General features: G+C 35.2%; 1 protein-coding gene across 1 annotated transcript in view; it reads left to right on the top strand.

The window, feature by feature from the left end:
* The window catches only part of Scn9a (sodium channel, voltage gated, type IX alpha subunit), a 78,864-nt gene that overhangs the window by 46,623 nt on the left and 13,095 nt on the right, over positions 1–19,146 (top strand). Inside the window, exons 19-24 of the mRNA XM_013027294.1 lie at positions 9,047–9,201; positions 12,348–12,521; positions 14,439–14,561; positions 16,055–16,336; positions 16,950–17,003; positions 17,548–17,685. Of these exons, the coding sequence (XP_012882748.1) occupies positions 9,047–9,201; positions 12,348–12,521; positions 14,439–14,561; positions 16,055–16,336; positions 16,950–17,003; positions 17,548–17,685 (926 nt within the window). The remainder of the gene's footprint in view (positions 1–9,046; positions 9,202–12,347; positions 12,522–14,438; positions 14,562–16,054; positions 16,337–16,949; positions 17,004–17,547; positions 17,686–19,146) is intronic.

The raw sequence follows: 19,146 nt of genomic DNA, 5'->3' as shown, positions 1-19,146 counted from the left end.
TGAGCAAAGTAATGAGCACATTGCTTATCAAGCTTGTTGCTTCTTCCTTTGTTTTTCCCCTACCATCCCTGCCCTCCCATCTCCATGATTACACTCCACCCCTGCCCCCCAGCCAAAGTTGTAAAGATCATTTTTCAACATAGCATCTTGTACATCTCATTGCTGCAATGGGTCCACCTATTTAAACAATTTGTTTTTTCCCTTCCCCTCCCCAAATTATACCAACATCAAATACAATGAAAACAGGGGTTATACCGTGGGGGAGGGACATACAAAGCAACAAAAATAATCACCATATCATTTTTATCAAATGATTCTCTTAATATGGGTGTTATAAAATAGTTATTTTATTTATAGTGATAGTGGATTTTAGAGGGCCTGCAAATATGTTGTGTCCTGACCATTGCACAAGTTATTCACCTCTGTTTCTTTCTTTCCATGTCATATTTCTAATTCTATAAAATCCTAGGATTTATCAAATGGTACTTCTCAGAATATGACAATAGCTAGATGATAAATGAATGCCTTTCTCTAAGTATTTAGTCTTTTTTTTTAATGAATATCTTTCTCTAAGGATTTAGTCCTTTTTTGTCAGTTGGGGACTTGAACTCAGGGCTTTGGTGCTGTCCGAGTTTCTCTGTGCTGAAGGCTAGCACTCTGCCTGAGCCATGGCAACACTTCTGGCTTTTTCTGAGTGGCTTATGGAAGGAAGATAAGAATCTCATGGACTTCCTGCCCAGGCTGGTTTTGAACCATGATCCTCAGATATCAGCCTCCTGAGAAGCTAAGATTATAAGCAGAAGCCATCTGTGCCTGGCTAAATTAGTTTTTTTTTTAACTACCTAAAATGAAAACCTTAAAAATAGTTGCCCCAAACCCTTCTAACATCTTATTCTTCTGTTTTGTACTTTCAGCTAAAGGAGTATTTCATTCAAAAGTTTGTGAAGGAAACTAAATACAGTAACACTTTTTAAATTTTTTCCTTTCCTTCAAAGTAATTCTGGTTGTTTATTTTTATTCAACTTAATATTTTATTCAATTATTTTAAATTTAATAAATTTAATTTGCTTTCTTCAAGAAAACAACATTGATGAACACATTGTTTTATTATAAATTTTGTTCATATTTATAATGTGGGACACATAATTTATATACAAACATCATTATTGTATGTATTTTTTGTATATGTAATTGGCTCTTATAGAATGCTTTTATTCTATTTAGCTGAACTGTTTATTTATAGACACCTTGTAATTGTAACTGATAACAGATGTAGTTTTAATATGAAAGCTGGTTAGTGTTTTCACTAAAGTTAATCAACAAAATGAGAGAGATGTAAAGAAACTATGTCAAGATCTCACTTATCATTAATTATATCAATGGGTGTTTTAATAATCAGATAAGAAGTAATAACCAGCTACTCAAATACTGTCTGATTAACTGAAGTACATTTTTTCAATTAGTTATGCATTATAAAATATAGTACATTTCCAACATACCATACTTTTGTTATTCATGTTTATTTATGTTTGCTCCATCACTTTTTATATGAGCCCTACAAAAAGTCAAGAAGCTGGGATGTGTAGCATTTGAATATTTTCAGAGTATAAAGGTGTTATCTTGACTGAGTTCATTCAGACCATTGTTGTGACTTTGCTGAGTACATTGTTAAAAAGAGATGCATGAAGCCAGGTGCTGATGGTTCATGCTACTCAGGAGGCTGAGATCTGAGGCTCACTGTTCAGAGCCAGCCCAGGCAAGAAAGTATGTGAGACTCTTATCTCCAATAAACCACCAGAAAACTGGAAGTGGCACTGTGGCTCAAGTGGTAGAGGGCTAACCTTGAGCTGAAGAGCTGAGGGACAGCGCCCAGGCCCAGAATTCAAGGCCCACAAATGAACAGAGACAGAGACAGAGAGACAGAGAGAGAGATGCATGATAAACAAACAATGTAATGTGTTTCCTCCATCCAGACAGATTAGACATAGTGAAATCAGGATAATAAATAGAAAGATGTAAATTTTTTTTAGCATTTTTATCTTTTTACTGAAGTTTATGTTTACATAGTTTAATTTCTAATAATGGCCCCATTTAACAACAGACTAGCAGATGTTCCTAACAATTGAATTGTGAGGTAATATTTTTATTTCAGTATTCAATATTTGACTCCTTACGATAAACATTTTATTTGCATGACCACAAAAGAAACAAACCAACAAAACCTAGTCTTGATCTTAGCTGGTACATATAGACTAATGATTATTGCACACTTTTCTTGCTCAGATTTTCCTTCTGCACTTTAGCTTCCCACATCCAAGTATTTACCAGATGTCTGTGTTTAGACATCTTAAACTCCTAACTTCTCAAATCAGCCACTACTTTTATAGCTTTCATTTAATTGCTGGTATGAGTCACCAAATCTTGCTACTTTTACCTGCAAATATTTCTTAATATCAGAATCTGAAATAATTGCCTAGTTTGGGATCTTTTTTTTTCCTACCCATCTCCGTTACCCCTTCTAACTTATCTTTACTCACCATTGGTGATAATCATTTAATAACATAAATTACCTATATTGTTTCTGCTCATTGTTTTCCCCTTCTTTCTTCTACAGATCATAGGACTAACTCCTTAAAGTAGGGTAAATACTTCCTCAGACCCTTGACTCTGTGCATCTTGCTTTACTCCTAATTTGGAGCTGGTTGTAATTCCTATCTGTAACAATACTGTACTCTTTTTTAAAAAAATAAGTTTTTGTAATTGTGAAAATACTGTACAGAGGGGTTACAGTTATATGAGCAAGGTGATGAGTACATTTCTTATCAAGCATTGTTACCTCCTCCTTTGTTTTTCCCCTACCAGCCCTTCCCTCCCACCTCCACAACTACACTCCCCAACCATGCCCACTTAAATTGTAAAGTTCATTTTTCAGCGTAGTGTCTTGTACATCTCATTGTTACAACAAGCAAGTAAACTTGTATCCTTATTTAAACATTTTGTTTTTTTTCCTTCTCCTCCCCGAATTATAGTAACATCAAATGCAGTGAAAACATGGATTATACCATGGATAAGGAACATACAAAGCAACAAAAATAAATCACATGGTATCTTATAAATATGTTAGAAACAATAGCAAGAAAGAAAAAAACCACTTGTGCTCTTGCCCTGGAATCCTTCCTGAAGTACTTTTTTTTTTTTAACTTATGCCCTGAATCAGTTCTGGCCACACCCATCCAGGATTCCTCTTGTGACCTTTTCTCAATAAACAAGCCAAGTTAGGTAGACTTCCCCCACCCACCCATTTCCAAAAGGCTCTCCTCATATCTGTCATTTGTGTTTGACAGTTCCAGTCATTTGTTTCTGCATCCATCTACCTACCCAAACCAAAAGTGAATTCCCTGAGAAGAAACCACCTACAGAGATGTGAACATAGAATACATAAGTACATGATTGATGGGTAAATGAATTGATTAATATGATTTTATACCTAAATAGTCCCAAACTAGATGTAAAAAATTAAAAAATAATTTTGTTGAGCTTCACACCAGTGGCTCACACCTGTAATACTAAAACTCAGAAGGCTGAGATCTGAGAATTGTGATTTGAAGCCAGCCTGGGCAGAAAGCCCATGAGAATCTTATTGCCAATAAATAACTCAGAAAAAAAGTGGTAACTGGAAATAGCTCAAGTGGTAGAGAGTTAGCCTTGAGCACAAAGAGGCTCAGGGACAGTACTCAAGCTCTGAGTTCAGGCCCCACAGCCACATAAATTTTTTTTAAGAATAATTTTGTTTACATCTTTTTTGCATTTTTTATTATAAAGATACTATATATAGGGGTTACAGTTACATGAGTAAGGCATAGAGTACATTTTTTATCAAGCATTGTTACCCCTTCCTATGTTTTTTCCCTACTATCCCTTCCTTCCCCACCTCCCCAACTACTTCTGCCCCTGCCCCGAGGTTGTAAAGTTCGTTTTCAACATAATATTTTGTATGTCTCACTGTTACAATAGGTCAATCTGTATCCATGTTTCAGCATTTTTTTATTCCCCAAATTAGAAAAATGTATATAGAAGATGCAGGGCACCACAATCAAATACAGTGAAAACAGGGATTATACCATGGGTGAAGAACATACAAAAGAAACAAAATAATCATATAGTACATTAAAAACAACAACAACAACAAAGAAAACCCTCTTGTGTCCTTTTTGCTTAACATCATCTTATATGGTCATTTGTACATAACTTTTAACCTTTTCTACATGTCTGGTATGATTATCCTAGATGTATACTAGTTACGGTGAATAAGGGAAACCATAGGACCTATGTTTCTTTGGTTTTGGCTTAATATAATTTTTTCCAAGTCCTTCCATTTCCTAACAAATGGGGCAGTGTCATTCTTTCTGATGAAGGTATAGAATTCCATTGTAAATATATATATATATATATATATATATATATATATATATATATATATATATATATATATATATACCACATTTTCTTGATCCATTCATCTTCTGAGGAACATCTGGATTGGTTCCATATCTTAACTATAGTGAATAATGCTGCAATAAACATAGTTGTGCTGGTAGCTTTAGTATGGTCTTGTTTGTGATCATTGGGGTAAATGTCCAGAAGTGCTATTGCTGGGTCATAGGGGAGCTCTATGTGGAGTCTTTTGAGGACTCTCCACACTGCTTTCCAAAGCAGTTGAACAAGTTTACATTCCCCACCAACAATGCAGTAGGTTCCCTTTTGGCCATATCCTCTCCAGCATCTGTTATTAGAGTTCTTGATTATAGCCATTCTAACTAGGGTGAGGTGTAGCTCAATGTCTTTTTGATTTGCATTTCTTTTATGGCATTTCTACATGTGTCTATTGGCCATTTTTATTTCCCCTTCAGAGAAGTCTCTCTTTAACTATTTAGCCCACTTATTAATCAGGGAGTTGTTTCTTTGAGCATTTGTTGTTGGGGGATTTAATTTTTTGAGTTCTAAGTATATTTTAGATATGAGGCCCTTGTCTGTTGTATGGCTAGTGAAGATCTTCTCCCAATCTGTGGGTTTTCTATTGACCTTGCTAGCTATGTCCTTTGCTATTCAGAAGCTCTGCAGCTTCATGCAATTCCATTTGCTCAAACTTTCTTTAATTTGTTGGGTTTCTGGGTCTTCATTAAGAAAATTTTGTTGATTATATGGTTTTTGTGGATTCTAATTCATTTAATTCTGATTTAATTTTAATTATTTCTTTCCAACTACTGGATTGGGGTTTAGTTTCCTGCTCTTTTTCAAGGAAATTCAGATATCTCATTAAATTGTTGGTTTCAGATCTCTCCAATTTTTGATGTAGGAACTCACAGCTATAAACTTGCCTCTGAGTACTGCCTTTGCTGTGTCCCAGAGGAGCTGGTGGTATGTGTGTTCGTTTTTGTTGAATATCATGAACATTTGAATTCCTTTCTAATCTCTTCCATGACCCACTGGTGACTCAACAGTGTGTTGTTCAGCCTCCATGTGTTACAGAACTTTCTTTGGTGGCTTTTGGTATTGAGTGCTAATTTTATTCCCTTGTGGTGTGAGAGAACGCAGAGCCTAACTTCAATGTTTCTGAATTTGGACAAGTTTGCTTTGTGACCTAAAATGTGGTCTATTTTGGAAAATGTTCAATATGCTGTTAAGAAGAATGTGTATTCTGATGCTGCTGGGTGAAATATTGGGTAGATGTCTGTTAAATCTACTTGGTCTATGCAGTTGTTTAGATCTGTGGTTTCTCTGCTGATTTTTTGCCAAGTTGATCTACCTAGTGGGGAGAGTGGTGAGTTAAAATCCCTAAAAATTAATGTCTTTGGATCTATGTGAAATTTGCAAGAAAGTAGTGTTTCTTGGATAAATTTGGGTGCTCTGTTGTTTGGTAAATATATAGAATTGTAATATCCTCCTGAAGGAGAGTTCCCTTAATTAGTATGTAGCAACCTTCTTTATCACTTCTCACTAATTTTAATTTGAAGTCTATTTTATCTGATATTAGGATTGCAACTCCTGCCTGTTTATGGGGGCCCTTTACTTGGTAGATTTTATTCCAGCCTTTCACTTTCAAAATATGTTTGTTTTGATGGGCAAGGTGTGACGCTTGAAGGCAGCAGATAGAAAGATCTTCCTTTTTAATCCAACTAGACAGTCTGTCACTTAATGGGAGAGTTCAGTCCATTAATGTTGAGAGTTAGGACTGAGAGGTGTTTGGGAGTTCCTGCTATATTATCCACCTTCTTGGGGGCTGCGACAACTTGGTTCTATAGTTCTTGAATTCTCGGTGTGGGTGTGGTTTCTTGGCCTTTATTGTGGTCTTGTTGGTTTTCTATGTGTAGGACATCTTTAAGTATCGTTTGTAGGGCTTGTTTGGTGGAGATAGGTTATTTCAGTTTTTCTTTGCTATGGAAAGTTGTTATTTGACCTTTGGTTATGAAGGAGAGTATAGCTGGATACAGTATTCTTGGTTGATAGTTGTCTTTAGGGCATGGCACATGTTATCCAGGCTCTTCTTGCTTTCATTGTCTCTGCTAAGAAATCTGAGGTTATTCTAATTGGTTTCCCTTTGTAGGTGATTGATCTTTTGTCCTTGACAGCTTTAAGAATCCTTTCCTTGGTCTGAGTTGATCCTGTGCGGATTATAATGTGACCATGGGATGTCCTGTTCTGGTCTTGTCTATTTGGGGTTTTAAAAGCTTCTTATATCTGAATAGGCCTATCTTGTTGCATGTTTGGGAAGTTCTCTGCTAGGATCCTGCAAATGAAAACAACACTGAGATAGCACCTCACCACAGTTAGAATGGCTGTAATCAAGAAGTCTAACAACAGATGCTGGAGAGGATGTGGACAGAAGGGAACCCTACTGCATTGTTGGTGGGAGTGTAAACTTGTTCAACCACTTTGGAAAGTAGTATGGAGATTCCTCAAAAGACTCCACATAGAGCTCCCCTATGACCCAGCAATCACACTTTTGGGCATTTACCCAAATGATCCCAAACAAGACCATACTAAAGCTACCAGCACAACTATGTTTATTACAGCATTATTTACCATAGCTAAGATAAGGAACCAACCCAGATGCCCCTCAGTAGATGAATGGATCAAGAAAATGTGGTATATATACACAATGAAAGTCTATGACTCCATCAGAAAGAATGACATTGGCCCATTTGTTAGGAAATGGAAAGACTGGAAAAAATTATATTAAGTGAAGTAAGCCAGGCTCAAAGAAACATAGGTCCCGTGGTTTCCCTTATTTGCAATAACTAGTATATCTCTGAGACAAGCAGAAAAGGTCAGATAAGATGATGTTAGGTGAAATGAATCTCAAGATAAGGACACAAGTTTTTTTTTCTTTCTTGCTATTATTTCTAACATATTTATACAATGATTTTTTTTGTTGCTTTGTAAGTCCCTGTTCCACGGTATAACCCCTGTTTTCACTGTATTTGATGTTGATATAATTTGTGGAGGGGAAGGGAATAAAATAAATTGTTTAAATAGGGATACAGGTGGACCCATTGCAACAATGAGATATACAAGATTATAGGTGGAAAAACAAACTTTACAACTTTGGCAATGGAGAGGGGTGAGTGTAGTTGTGGAGGTGGGAGGGAAGGGATGGTAAGGGGAAAAGCAAAGGAGGAGGCAACAATGCTTGATAATAAATGTACTCATTTCCTTGCTCATGTAATTGTAACCCCTCTGTACAGTATTTTCTCATTAAAAAAAACTTACTAAAAAAAGAAAATTTTGGCCTGTGCCAAGGAGACCTAGGGTTTCTCCTATTCTTCCCTATAATGTTTTCAGGGTGTCTGCTTTTACTTCGAGGTCTTTGATCCATTTGGAATTGATACTTGTAAAGGTGATATATAAGGATCTAGCTTTAGTTTTCTACAGGTGATTACCCAATTTTTCCAACACCACTTACTGAAGAGACTGTCTTTCTTTCATTCTATTTATTTAGCTCCCTTATCGAAGATTAGGTGGCTATAGGGTCTGTGGGTTCATTTCTAGGTCTTCAGTTCTATTCTATTGGTCCTCAAGTCTGTTCTTGTGCCAGTACCAAGCTGTTTTGATTACTATGGCTTTGTAGTGGAGTTTGGTATTGATATTCTTTCATCACTGTTTTTTTTCTGCTAAGGATTGTCTCTGCTATTCAGGATCTCTTATTGTTCCATATGAATTTTTGGATAGCTCCTTCCATTTCCTTGAAGCATGAGGTTGGAATATTGATAAGCATTTACATTGAATTTGAAGATAGCCTTTGACAACATTGCCATTTTCATATGTTTACATCTTTTAATAAAGATATATTTCTTTTAGACTTAATTTTAGAAATTGTTATTGCTTTTCACGTTGTTTATGAAAATGTTTCTCAAAAAGATTTTAATAGAAGAATAGAAGCATCTCCAGTCATATTATTAAATAAGAAACCTTCAAATCCATTTGCCCTCAGAATTCCTTAGAGTTTAGTTCATTGATTCACTAAGTCATCATCATTCATTCATCAAACCAATGTGATTTTAAACAGCATGGAAGAGATTGATAAGAAATCAGAGCCCAATATACTAAACATTTAAAATGATTGCTAATTCATAACAAAACACTATGCAATTTAGAAGATGAGAGAAAATGGCCTCCAAATTGAGTGTACCTGAAACTATAGGTTTAGGCATTAGAAATTATCTAGTTGTGGGTGCATCACAGAAATAGATTTCAATTGATAACATATACTTTTTATTAGTCTAAATGTTTTAGTAGATGCACAGTCCTCACATAATAAGCCCTGTAAGTCACCACAAAGATACATTTTCTGGGTAATTAGTCATGAAGAAAATATAAATCAAAATCTCGACTTATCATTACATAACTGCTAGGATGGCTCTGTTTTTCTGTCAGTGCCATTTTGTGTAGGTGAAGGTAAACAGGAACTGGAAACCTCATTCATTGTTACTTAACCAGTTTATTTATCCTGGATATTGAGGCTTTACATACATGTCTTTCTGGCTAGGTTGTGTACGGAGATTCCCATGCTGCCAAGTTAACATAGACTCAGGAAAAGGGAAAATCTGGTGGAACATCCGAAAAACCTGCTACAGGATAGTAGAACACAGTTGGTTTGAAAGCTTCATTGTTCTCATGATCCTGCTCAGCAGTGGAGCTCTGGTAAGTGATCTCACACCTAAGTCAATAAACTGATTGCCGGTACTTTTAATAAATGATCTGGAAGATAAAACATCGTAACCAGTTTGTTTTTTAAAAACTGAAGAATTAACTCTTGTGACTACCAAGGACAAAAAAATTAGTGGTTCTCAGTGAATATTTAATGAGATCTTCTACATGCCCAACATTATTCATGCTTCCTTGAATACCAAGATGGATCGGATACAGGAACTATTCTCAGGAAGCTGAGTGGCTAATGAGAGAGACAATGATTACAGAACAAGGTATATTTATAAATGGAATGTATACATAAAGTTGTTAGCAAAGACAGTATGGTATGCTTTGATTTTAGGATATTAGATTGTGAAAAGTCTAGAAAGAATAAGCTTTATTTTCAGCCAAGAAAGGTAGTTTAGAGGACAAGGTATACAATGCTAAAAGACATAATAATTATCCAAGGGATTAAAAGTGGCTGAATTTTACAGAATGCTGTGGTAGGAAGAACAAGTACAGTTGTTCAGATAGTTTAAGAATGGTAAGCATGAGTCAGTTCATGAGGAATGAACATGCTTTTATAGAGGAAGACTAATGGTAGTCTAAAAGCAGAATGAGACAAGTTTTCATTCATTCATATATATATATATGTATATATATTTAGATATACAAGTACTTTCTATGCAGCTTGAAAGAGATCTGAGAGAGCTACAGGTTCACTGAGCTTTTGCTAATTGCCTTTCTTTCCTGCTGACTCTAGCAGAGATGAGCTATTAGGAGCTATTAGGATCCTGGGTCCTGCCAACTATCCACTAGAGATTTCCAAATACATCTTATACCTCAAAAACAGGAAATAAAATGAGAAGAGAACTACTTTACTTATTTGGTGTTTTCCAGGGAGGCATCTTAGCATTATCTGTAACAACAGTTCAAATAACCAAAGAAGTTTAATACCATGAATATGATTGAGGAAGAAATTTCAAATATAAAAGAGAGGTTTAGAGTACTCCATTGTTGAAAATGTCTAAAAACTAAGATGAAATTTTTTTTTGGTCAGTCATGGGGCCTGAACTCTGGGCCTGGGCACTGTCCCTCAGCTCTTCAGCTCAAGGCTAGCGCTCTACCACTTGATCCACAGTGCCACTTCCGGCTTTTTCTGCTTATGTGGTGCTGAGGAATCAGAGCCTCATGCATGCAAGGCAAGCACTCTACCACTGAGCCACCTTCCCACACCTAAGGTGATATTTTTGAAAGAGAGGATATTTAAAGCCAGAATTCAAATGAATCATATGAGGACAAAAAGGAAGAATTTAAAAAAGTTAATATTTTTTATTTGGGGACTTGGTGCCCACTCATGTACATATAAATGTACATTAACATGTACATATAAATTGACAGGCTGAATTGAAACTCCTTGTACTACTATTTAAAGATAATTAGAAATGATAAAAAATCTCTAAAAGTATCAATAAAGCTCAATACTTTGAGTACATATGTATTGTTTTTTTGAATCTTTATCTAGATCTTCTCATTTAATTTTCAAACAGCTCTGTGAAGTAATAGTATTTTCCTCATTCTCTCAATTAGGAAGGTGAGTTTAAAATTTAGCTGGGTGTTCAAATCTAGTAATGGATAGAGCTGAGTTACAGTAACTTAGTTATGATAAAACTTCACAACAATTGTTTTCTTCACTTATAAAAAGAAAATACCAAAAGTAAAATAAATAAATGAGTGGTAGCTGAAGTTAGTATCAGGAAAACTAAAGCCACAAATCAAGTAGATTTGGTATGATGGCATCCTTCTCCTCTGGCTCCTACATCAAGGAAATCAGCCCTGGGACTTGGAAGCCTGCAGCTGAGCCCCGTCAGGCAGCAAGACCTATTAGAATGAGGTCTACACTGATTCCCACTATTGTGAATCCTGCTAGGAAACTGAACCCAAGATCTAAGAACAGGCTTCTTCTTCCTTAGGACTAACCCTCTTTGTTGTCATATTTTAATGACTAAGTCATTGCAAATTTGTGTTTGAGTGACTTGTTTGATTGCTCCAGAACTTGAAGAAAGGGAAAAGAAGTCCTGATATTTAGAATCCTTTCCTGAACTTTGATTCTACTCACTTTCAGGACCTTGATCATTGCTGACACCTTTTTCATGCACTTAGCAGATCTATCCTTCCTCTGTCTCAACTTCCTTATTTTCTTTAATATTAATATCAGCTGCTCATTTTTAATTGCTAAAGATAGTTTTGAAAATACTGACAGCATGACTTTGTACAAAAGAAGAAGAATGACACAACTTAATAACCTTCAATAGATAACACAATGTTAAGACATGAAATTATAGATCCTTGAGATATCATTCTCCCACCAAGGTAAAGAGTGCTTCAATATCCCAAACGTCCTCATGATTTAGTTTTGATTAGGAATAATTATTTTCAGCATCTTAGTGAGTCTCATTCTTCATTATTTCTCAAGAGATTTGTGGCTACGACCATGAAATCATCTTGGGTCTCATTTAACAAAAACTCTTGGAGAATAAATAAGTGCCACATTCATAGAGTGAATTTAAAAGTAATTTGCAGAGTCAAAGTTGTTGATGAATGATAAAACATAGTTGCAGAATTCCAAGAGAAAAGTCAATTATATTCTGTAGCCTTATTATACTACTATAATGATACATTTTGCAAAACCCTTTTCCACCTCCTGCGTTGTTTTTGTTATGATTGATGGTCGGGGACTGGGGGGGGGAGGTGGAATGTATAAACAAGGAGAAGTTACAAGTCCAATAGTAGGTAAGAAGGGAAGTTCAAGATGAGAATTAAAAGAGGGTCTGACCCTAGGGTGGCATCTTAAATTGTCTGAACTCATTCAATTTGAAAAGGAGAGAAAAGCATCAGTTGAAGGTAGAAATCACTGCAGATATCAGCCATCATGAATCTGACAGAAGACTTTAGGTAATTTATTTCCTCTGCCCTCTCCATGTGCTTCTGGTAGCAACTGGGGAGAACTCTTATGAAGTAGCATGAACTGGAATGGGCTGGCTCACAGCAGTGCTGCAGTGTGTTCCTCTTACCTTCAGAACCCTATTTCCTGCTTTGGTTATGAATCATTAGTTCTAAGTTGTGCATAAATGGAAATTTTAATATTCTGTCAACAGGCTTTCGAAGATATCTATATTGAAAAGAAAAAGACTATTAGGACTATCCTGGAATATGCTGACAAAATATTCACTTACATCTTCATTCTGGAAATGCTTCTCAAGTGGGTGGCATATGGTTACAAAACCTATTTCACCAATGCCTGGTGTTGGCTGGACTTCTTAATTGTTGATGTAAGTACACTGGAGCAAATTGCAAACGATTATGCATTCTTAAGTTTCCTGAACATTTTCACCACATTTACATATTATCCAATTTTTACCTTTGATAGTTTCATGTTCATGTTTTTAACCATATTTGTACAGGCAGTAGAAATGTGTCTATGGTTAATAGTAGAACAGAAATTCTTCAACAGAAGTCATTTCGCTTGTGACTTCTCTCACATTCAAATAAACTTTTGTATCATGTTTTCTACAATCAAAAGAAAACTTTTAATTCTAATTTATATGTTGTTGCTTTTAATATTAAGAAGAGAGAAAGAAAGAAAGAAGGAAAGAAAGAAGGAAGGAAGGAAAGAAAGAAAGGAAGGAAGGAAGGAAGGAAAGAAGGAAGGAAGGAAGAAAGAAAGGAAAAAAGAGAAGAGAAGAAAACACTAGAGCGGGGTATTGGTGGCCCAGGCCTCGTTGCTAAGGAGGTTGAGATCTGAGGATTCAGGTTTGAAACATTAGCCCAGGCCAGCAAAGTGCATGAGTCTCACATCGCCAATTAACCACCAGAAAAACTGAAGTGCAGCTATGATTCAAAGTGGTAGAGTGCCAGCCTTGAGCAAAAAAGTTCAGGGACAGTGCCCAAGATCTGAGTTCAAACCTCATGACCAGATAAGAAAACAAAATCAAAAGCTAGAGAGTGGTTGAGTAATGGAAAAGAGTACCTTGTAAAGAGGAAACAGGTTTTTTCCCGAAATAATACTAATGTTACATTTACTGTAACATTTAACACCTCCTACTTTAACACCTCCTACTATATCAATTAATTTACTTGTCTCAAATAGAAGTAACAGCAAACTTGTAGCCAATGGGATTTTCTTCCCTAAATAATTTAAATATAAGGAAGTTGATTCTCAAATGTTCTTCTCTGGATAACTTCAATCTCTTAAATTACTAATACCTTAATTCATATTGAAGACATCCTAGATATTGTTCTTAGACATTGTCTCCTGGTACAAAATGGGAAGTAAATATTTTAGAAATTGTTTTTGTTGTTGTTGTTGTTGTTGTTGAGGTTCTTAGTTTTTAGCCTGGGGTTTGTTCAAGCACTCAGACACTTAACTACAAATGAATATTTAAATGAATATTTAAACATGAGTTTTCTGAATGCACTTTCAGATCTAAATCTAAACTCATTGAGGAACTCCCTCTTCTGCTTGTAAAATGAATGTCGATTGCCTTTCTGTTCAATGATCTTTTTTGAAATAATTTGTGAAAAAACAATTTCTCTTGGATTCTGCGTATGGTCATTGTGGCTAGTCTTCTTTATTTGAGAAAGTTCTTAAAAGTTCAGGTCTATTTTAGAACCAATAAGATAATTTGATCTCTTATTCCCTTCAAAATAACTGAAAATCCTTTCACAAATTATAAATGATAAATACTGTGTCAATCCTCAGAAATGGAAGGATACAAGTAATTTGTTTTGTAGTGTGATCTTAAATTCATTAGTTTTGAGAAGGCTTCTGAAAAAAAAGGTTCATGCTCAGACTTACGTTTAGTTGAGTCAATGCCATAGATTTATGGCAGCTTTGGAATCTTATGCCTTGGATTTTCATTTCAACTGAAATTTGGATAATTGATCTAGTTAAATATTCCCATTTAGCAAACGATACATGACTACCAACTACAAAAAAAATGTAAAAGTTATATGCGTTGTTTTATTTTTTCTATTTTTCTCTTTTACTTTGTTTAGCTACCCCTGACATCCCTTTTCCTTTCAAAAGCCTCAATGGTACCAGTTTTGAGGTCATGTTGAAATAATGTGGCATAGAAACTTATATTGCTTGTATTTATCCTATTTTAATGCTCTTTGAAATCAACATTTCCCTTTATAATTTATTGATTCATTAAACCAATTAATGTTTTTTTTAATTTTCTATACAGGTTTCTTTGGTTACTTTAGTTGCAAGCACTCTGGGCTACTCAGATCTTGGCCCTATTAAATCCCTTCGGACACTGAGAGCTTTGAGACCTCTGAGAGCCCTATCTAGATTTGAAGGAATGAGGGTAAGAAAACACTCAATTTCCTAACCTTAAGTACATATGTACAGATTTTTAGCCCGTTATTTCACAGTACATATTATTTTTAAAATGAACAAATAAACACCATAATCCTTCGTGTGTGTGTGTGTGTGTGTGTGTGTGTTGTGTATGTGTGTATGATATTGTTAAGAAATTGATCCAAACAGCTGTCATACTACCTTCTTCATCCTTAAAGTAATATTTCCAAACTATTGGAATTATATCTAAATTGCATTTAATAAAAGCTAAAACTTTGATAGTTTCCTTTATTTCCCTATGGTGTGTAGCATCTAAGCAGATATTTATGGAGAACTAACAAAGTTAACACCAGTCTGCTCTATCTAGCATCTGTATTAACGAGCAATTCCTTCCTAACAGACATGCAAGACAGTGGATATATTCTCTACAATCAGTTCTTATTGTTGCCTCTCTCCTTGAGTTTCTTCCTAGTCAGCATTGAGTCTTCTTTCTCCTCCTGTGTTCCCCCATCTTGTCCCTGCTGTTTTAACCACAACTCACCATCAGCAATGTAGCAGTCAAGACACTATCAATGCCAACACCTTCTTCCATTAATCTCAATTTGAGTTTGCCTTGTCTGTCTAGGCCAGCATAATTGCACATCATTCCACTATGATTGTTTACCTGAACTATTCAGTATATTACAACTTTGCAGGATGTTTGGGGGGCAATTACTAGAAAGAACTATGTGTCTGGGTGATAGGAATAATAGGGAAGAGTAGCAAGAAATAAGTGCTACAGAAGTTGCCATGGAGAAGGGTATGGTGGCAATCAATAGCAGAGGAAATGATTCAGATTTCTGGCGGTCAATAGCAGAGGAAATGCTGAAGAGCAGAAATAAAAGGAGAATATTCTTTGGTTTTGGTCTTAGCTGAGACTGACAATGTCTATATTTGGCTAACTGCTTAAATAAAATTATTTTGAGACTTAAGATCATAAATTCAAGAAGATTGCTCTCATTTTGAAAAGCATCTCTATCTAAAGAGCTCAAACCATTAGAATACTCCTAACAATTCCATTTAAGCAATTAATCCTGGAGAATATCCAATGCTGGTAATTCTGTGATTAATGACTTTATATGTGCATCTTACTTAATTTTTTATCATTTCTGGAGTGTGCCAATTTCAGAATTTCATCTTATCAATATCAGGTTGTTTGTATATTAATATTAATTTGATTTTTGTTTAAGATTGTAATATCATGTTGCTTGTTTTGTGTTTTTGATAATAGTTTTACTGTGTGAACTATGAAATTTATAGTCCAGTATTGACAGGAGTTAAGGCTACCTCTGTCTTGGTATTGAGCATACAGTAGTGTAGACATTCAATACATATATACTGGTTGGGTGATTTGATGTCTTAAGTATTTAAAGAGGTTGTTCTACTCTTTTTAATTGTACCTTGATGTTGCCTATGTGGCCTTTTCTGGTCATACTGAGTCTACTTTGTTTTGGATACTAGGTGGTTGTAAATGCTCTGATAGGAGCAATTCCTTCCATCATGAATGTACTTCTCGTGTGTCTGATATTCTGGCTAATATTTAGCATCATGGGAGTAAATTTGTTTGCTGGCAAGTTCTACGAGTGTGTAAATACCACAGATGGGACGAGATTTTCTACAAGTCAAGTTGAAAATCGTTCAGAGTGCTTTGCCCTTATGAATGGCAGTGCAAATGTGCGATGGAAAAACCTGAAAGTTAACTTTGATAATGTTGGACTTGGTTACCTGTCTCTACTTCAAGTCGTAAGTCACTCCTCTCATGAGTACTTATTATGTTAGGGGCTGTTGAAGGGAAGAAATGAGTCATTCCTTCAATAACTTGTTAAGAGGACTTAAAGATACATTTATGTTATGTGGCTTTCAAAAAAGAGTTATCTCTTTATGGTCATGAAGCGTAAGGCTTCTTGCATGTGAGAATTATTAATTCAAAATCTACTCTGGTATGACTTGAGCCCATCATGGTACCACCTAGATATTACTTCAGAAAAGAGTAGTCATTTTGTCTTTCTAGTTTTACCTTAAGGTGACAGGGACTTCCTAATGGCAGATTAAAACTTAAGAAATGGAGAAAAAAAAGTTTCCTGCTGGAATCATAGAATTCTGTTCCACTTCGGAAAATAAAAGTTTATATGTAAACTTAACAGGTATTTGTAATAATTTGGAAGTACTTATTAGGAGAAATATTGAGAATTCTGATTTCTCTTAAAACATAGTGTTTTTAGATTAAATTAGCATTTTGAAATACAGCAAAACTTACTAACAATATTAATAAATGTAAGCTTAAATAGAAAAAAAACTAGATGGAAGTTTTAGAATATGAACTGCATATTCAAATCTATAAATGGTATATTCACAGGCAACTTTTAAGGGATGGATGGACATTATGTATGCAGCTGTGGATTCTGTTGATGTAAGTACTGATTCAAATATCACTAATTTATTAATTTATTTATATCACTGATTAAAATATCACTTTACAATTTAAACCATTTTAGGTTACTTGAGTGGTTTAAAACTATAGCTCCATGGATACCTTACATGTACAAATACATAAAGAACTTTCACCTAAAAGTATCCCAGTGCCTATGACCATAGTCTGACACAAATTCTGCTTTTACCACATTGTCCCAGCCCTGACCCTGACTTTGAGTGAAGAACTTTCCTTCCCTGAACCTTAATGTATTCTTCCATTTAAAAAAAAATATGGTATAATCTACTACCTACCTTGTAAGGTATTTATGAAGATCCAATAAGACAAAGCAAGCAGCACACTTAGCATAAGATTGTGATGATGAATATCAGTAAAATCACTAAGCCCTCATAATGGTATGGTTTTTAAAATATAGAATTCACCTAGTATAATACTCAGAGCTCTATCCCATCAAACCCCATGAAAACAAAAGTGATAAAAGAAATTTTTGTCAACCTACTGCTAACTTGTAGTGATTTTCTAGGTGGATGAGCAGCCCAAGTATGAATACAACCTCTACATGTACATTTATTTTGTCATCTTTATCATCTTCGGCTCATTCTTCACTTTGAACTTATTCATTGGTGTCATCATAGATAATTTCAACCAACAGAAAAAGAAGATAAGTATTTCAAATTTCTTCTTCACTGTACTGAAAATAAATGAATAATTGGTTTCTCAAAAATATGTTAACTCTTTAAAGTTGGATATCAATTAGTAATTACTTTCACTACCATTTCATTTACTTTCTCAAATACTGTCCATGTAAAAAATCACAGATATGTTTAATGTTATTCAGTTGCTGTATAGAAAATAATTTCCTCAATTGTAATTTTATGACAAATATATTGACTCCTACTGTTTCTGATGTTTTACATAAAGAAATGAATAATTAAGAAATATCCACTAATGATTTATTCAAAATGTGTTACACAAGTAGCTATGCCATTGCTGTCTGTAGTCTGTGTGGTATGTATTTGGACCATACTTAGGAAAGAATGCCCTAAGGGTGACTTCTAAGCTGAAGAACTTTCTATTAGAGCTTGAGAAGTAACACAGATCTTGGGAATTGAGATTTGCTGAGCATGGAGTTAGGCACTCTACTGAAATTTTATTTTTTTAGTGCTCACATCAACTATCATTCCTTAGGATTTCCACAGCAAAATACTAAAACCAAATGGCTATATAAAATAGTAATTTACTGTTTCACACATTTGGAGGCTAAATATCCAAAATCTCAGTTTTGTAGAACCAGGAGATCATCTCCTTTCTTGAAGAATTCTTTCTTTCTTGGATCTTCTTTTCATTCTGATGCTACTGGAATTTAAACTAAAGGCCTCAGTGGTTGTCCCTAGGCAAGTACTCTACTAGTGAGCCACACCCACAGCCCTTTCTTGCTCTAGTTATTTTAGGACGGGGTTTCTAGCTTTTCCCCCTGGTCACACTCTGATGATGATCCTCCTATCACTGCTTCTTGCATATCTTGGATTATGGATGTCAACCATCATGCTGGGTTAATTCTTTGAGATGAACTCACAATGTTAACTGTATTTTTGTTGTTGTTTTGCTTTGTTTTGTTGTCCTGTCCTGTATAGTTTAAACTATGATCCTCCTAATTCTTCTTCTCAAGGAGCTGGGAATTCTAGGTTTGAGGCCTATTTACTTACTGACCTTAGCTACATCTCCATCTTTTTCTTCTTTTATTTTCTATCATGGGGCTTGAACTCAGGGCCTAGGCACTGCCCCTAAGCTCTTGTATTCAAGGCTAATGCTCTACCACTTTGAGCCACAGAACCACTTCTGTTTTTTTGGTGGTTAATTCAAGATAAGAGTAGCATAGACTTTCCTGTCCTGAATGGATCTGAACCCTCCTCCTGAGTTGCTAGAATTATAGCTGCAAGCCACCAGTCCCTGGCTTTCTTCATCTTATAGCCTTGGTATCCCTTTGTTTATAGGAGTATAATTCCAATATCTCTATCAGTATTGACAAGCTCTTTCTCTCTGTTTTTACTAATGAGAAACTAGTCATACATGATTAAGGATTCATTTTATTCCAGTGTGAACTATATAATGAGATTAGTTA

The sequence above is a fragment of the Dipodomys ordii genome, unplaced genomic scaffold (assembly GCF_000151885.1).
Source record: "Dipodomys ordii isolate 6190 unplaced genomic scaffold, Dord_2.0 Scaffold5, whole genome shotgun sequence".
In the NCBI taxonomy this organism is placed as follows: domain Eukaryota; kingdom Metazoa; phylum Chordata; class Mammalia; order Rodentia; family Heteromyidae; genus Dipodomys; species Dipodomys ordii.
This window is presented reverse-complemented; position numbering and strand designations above follow the sequence as displayed.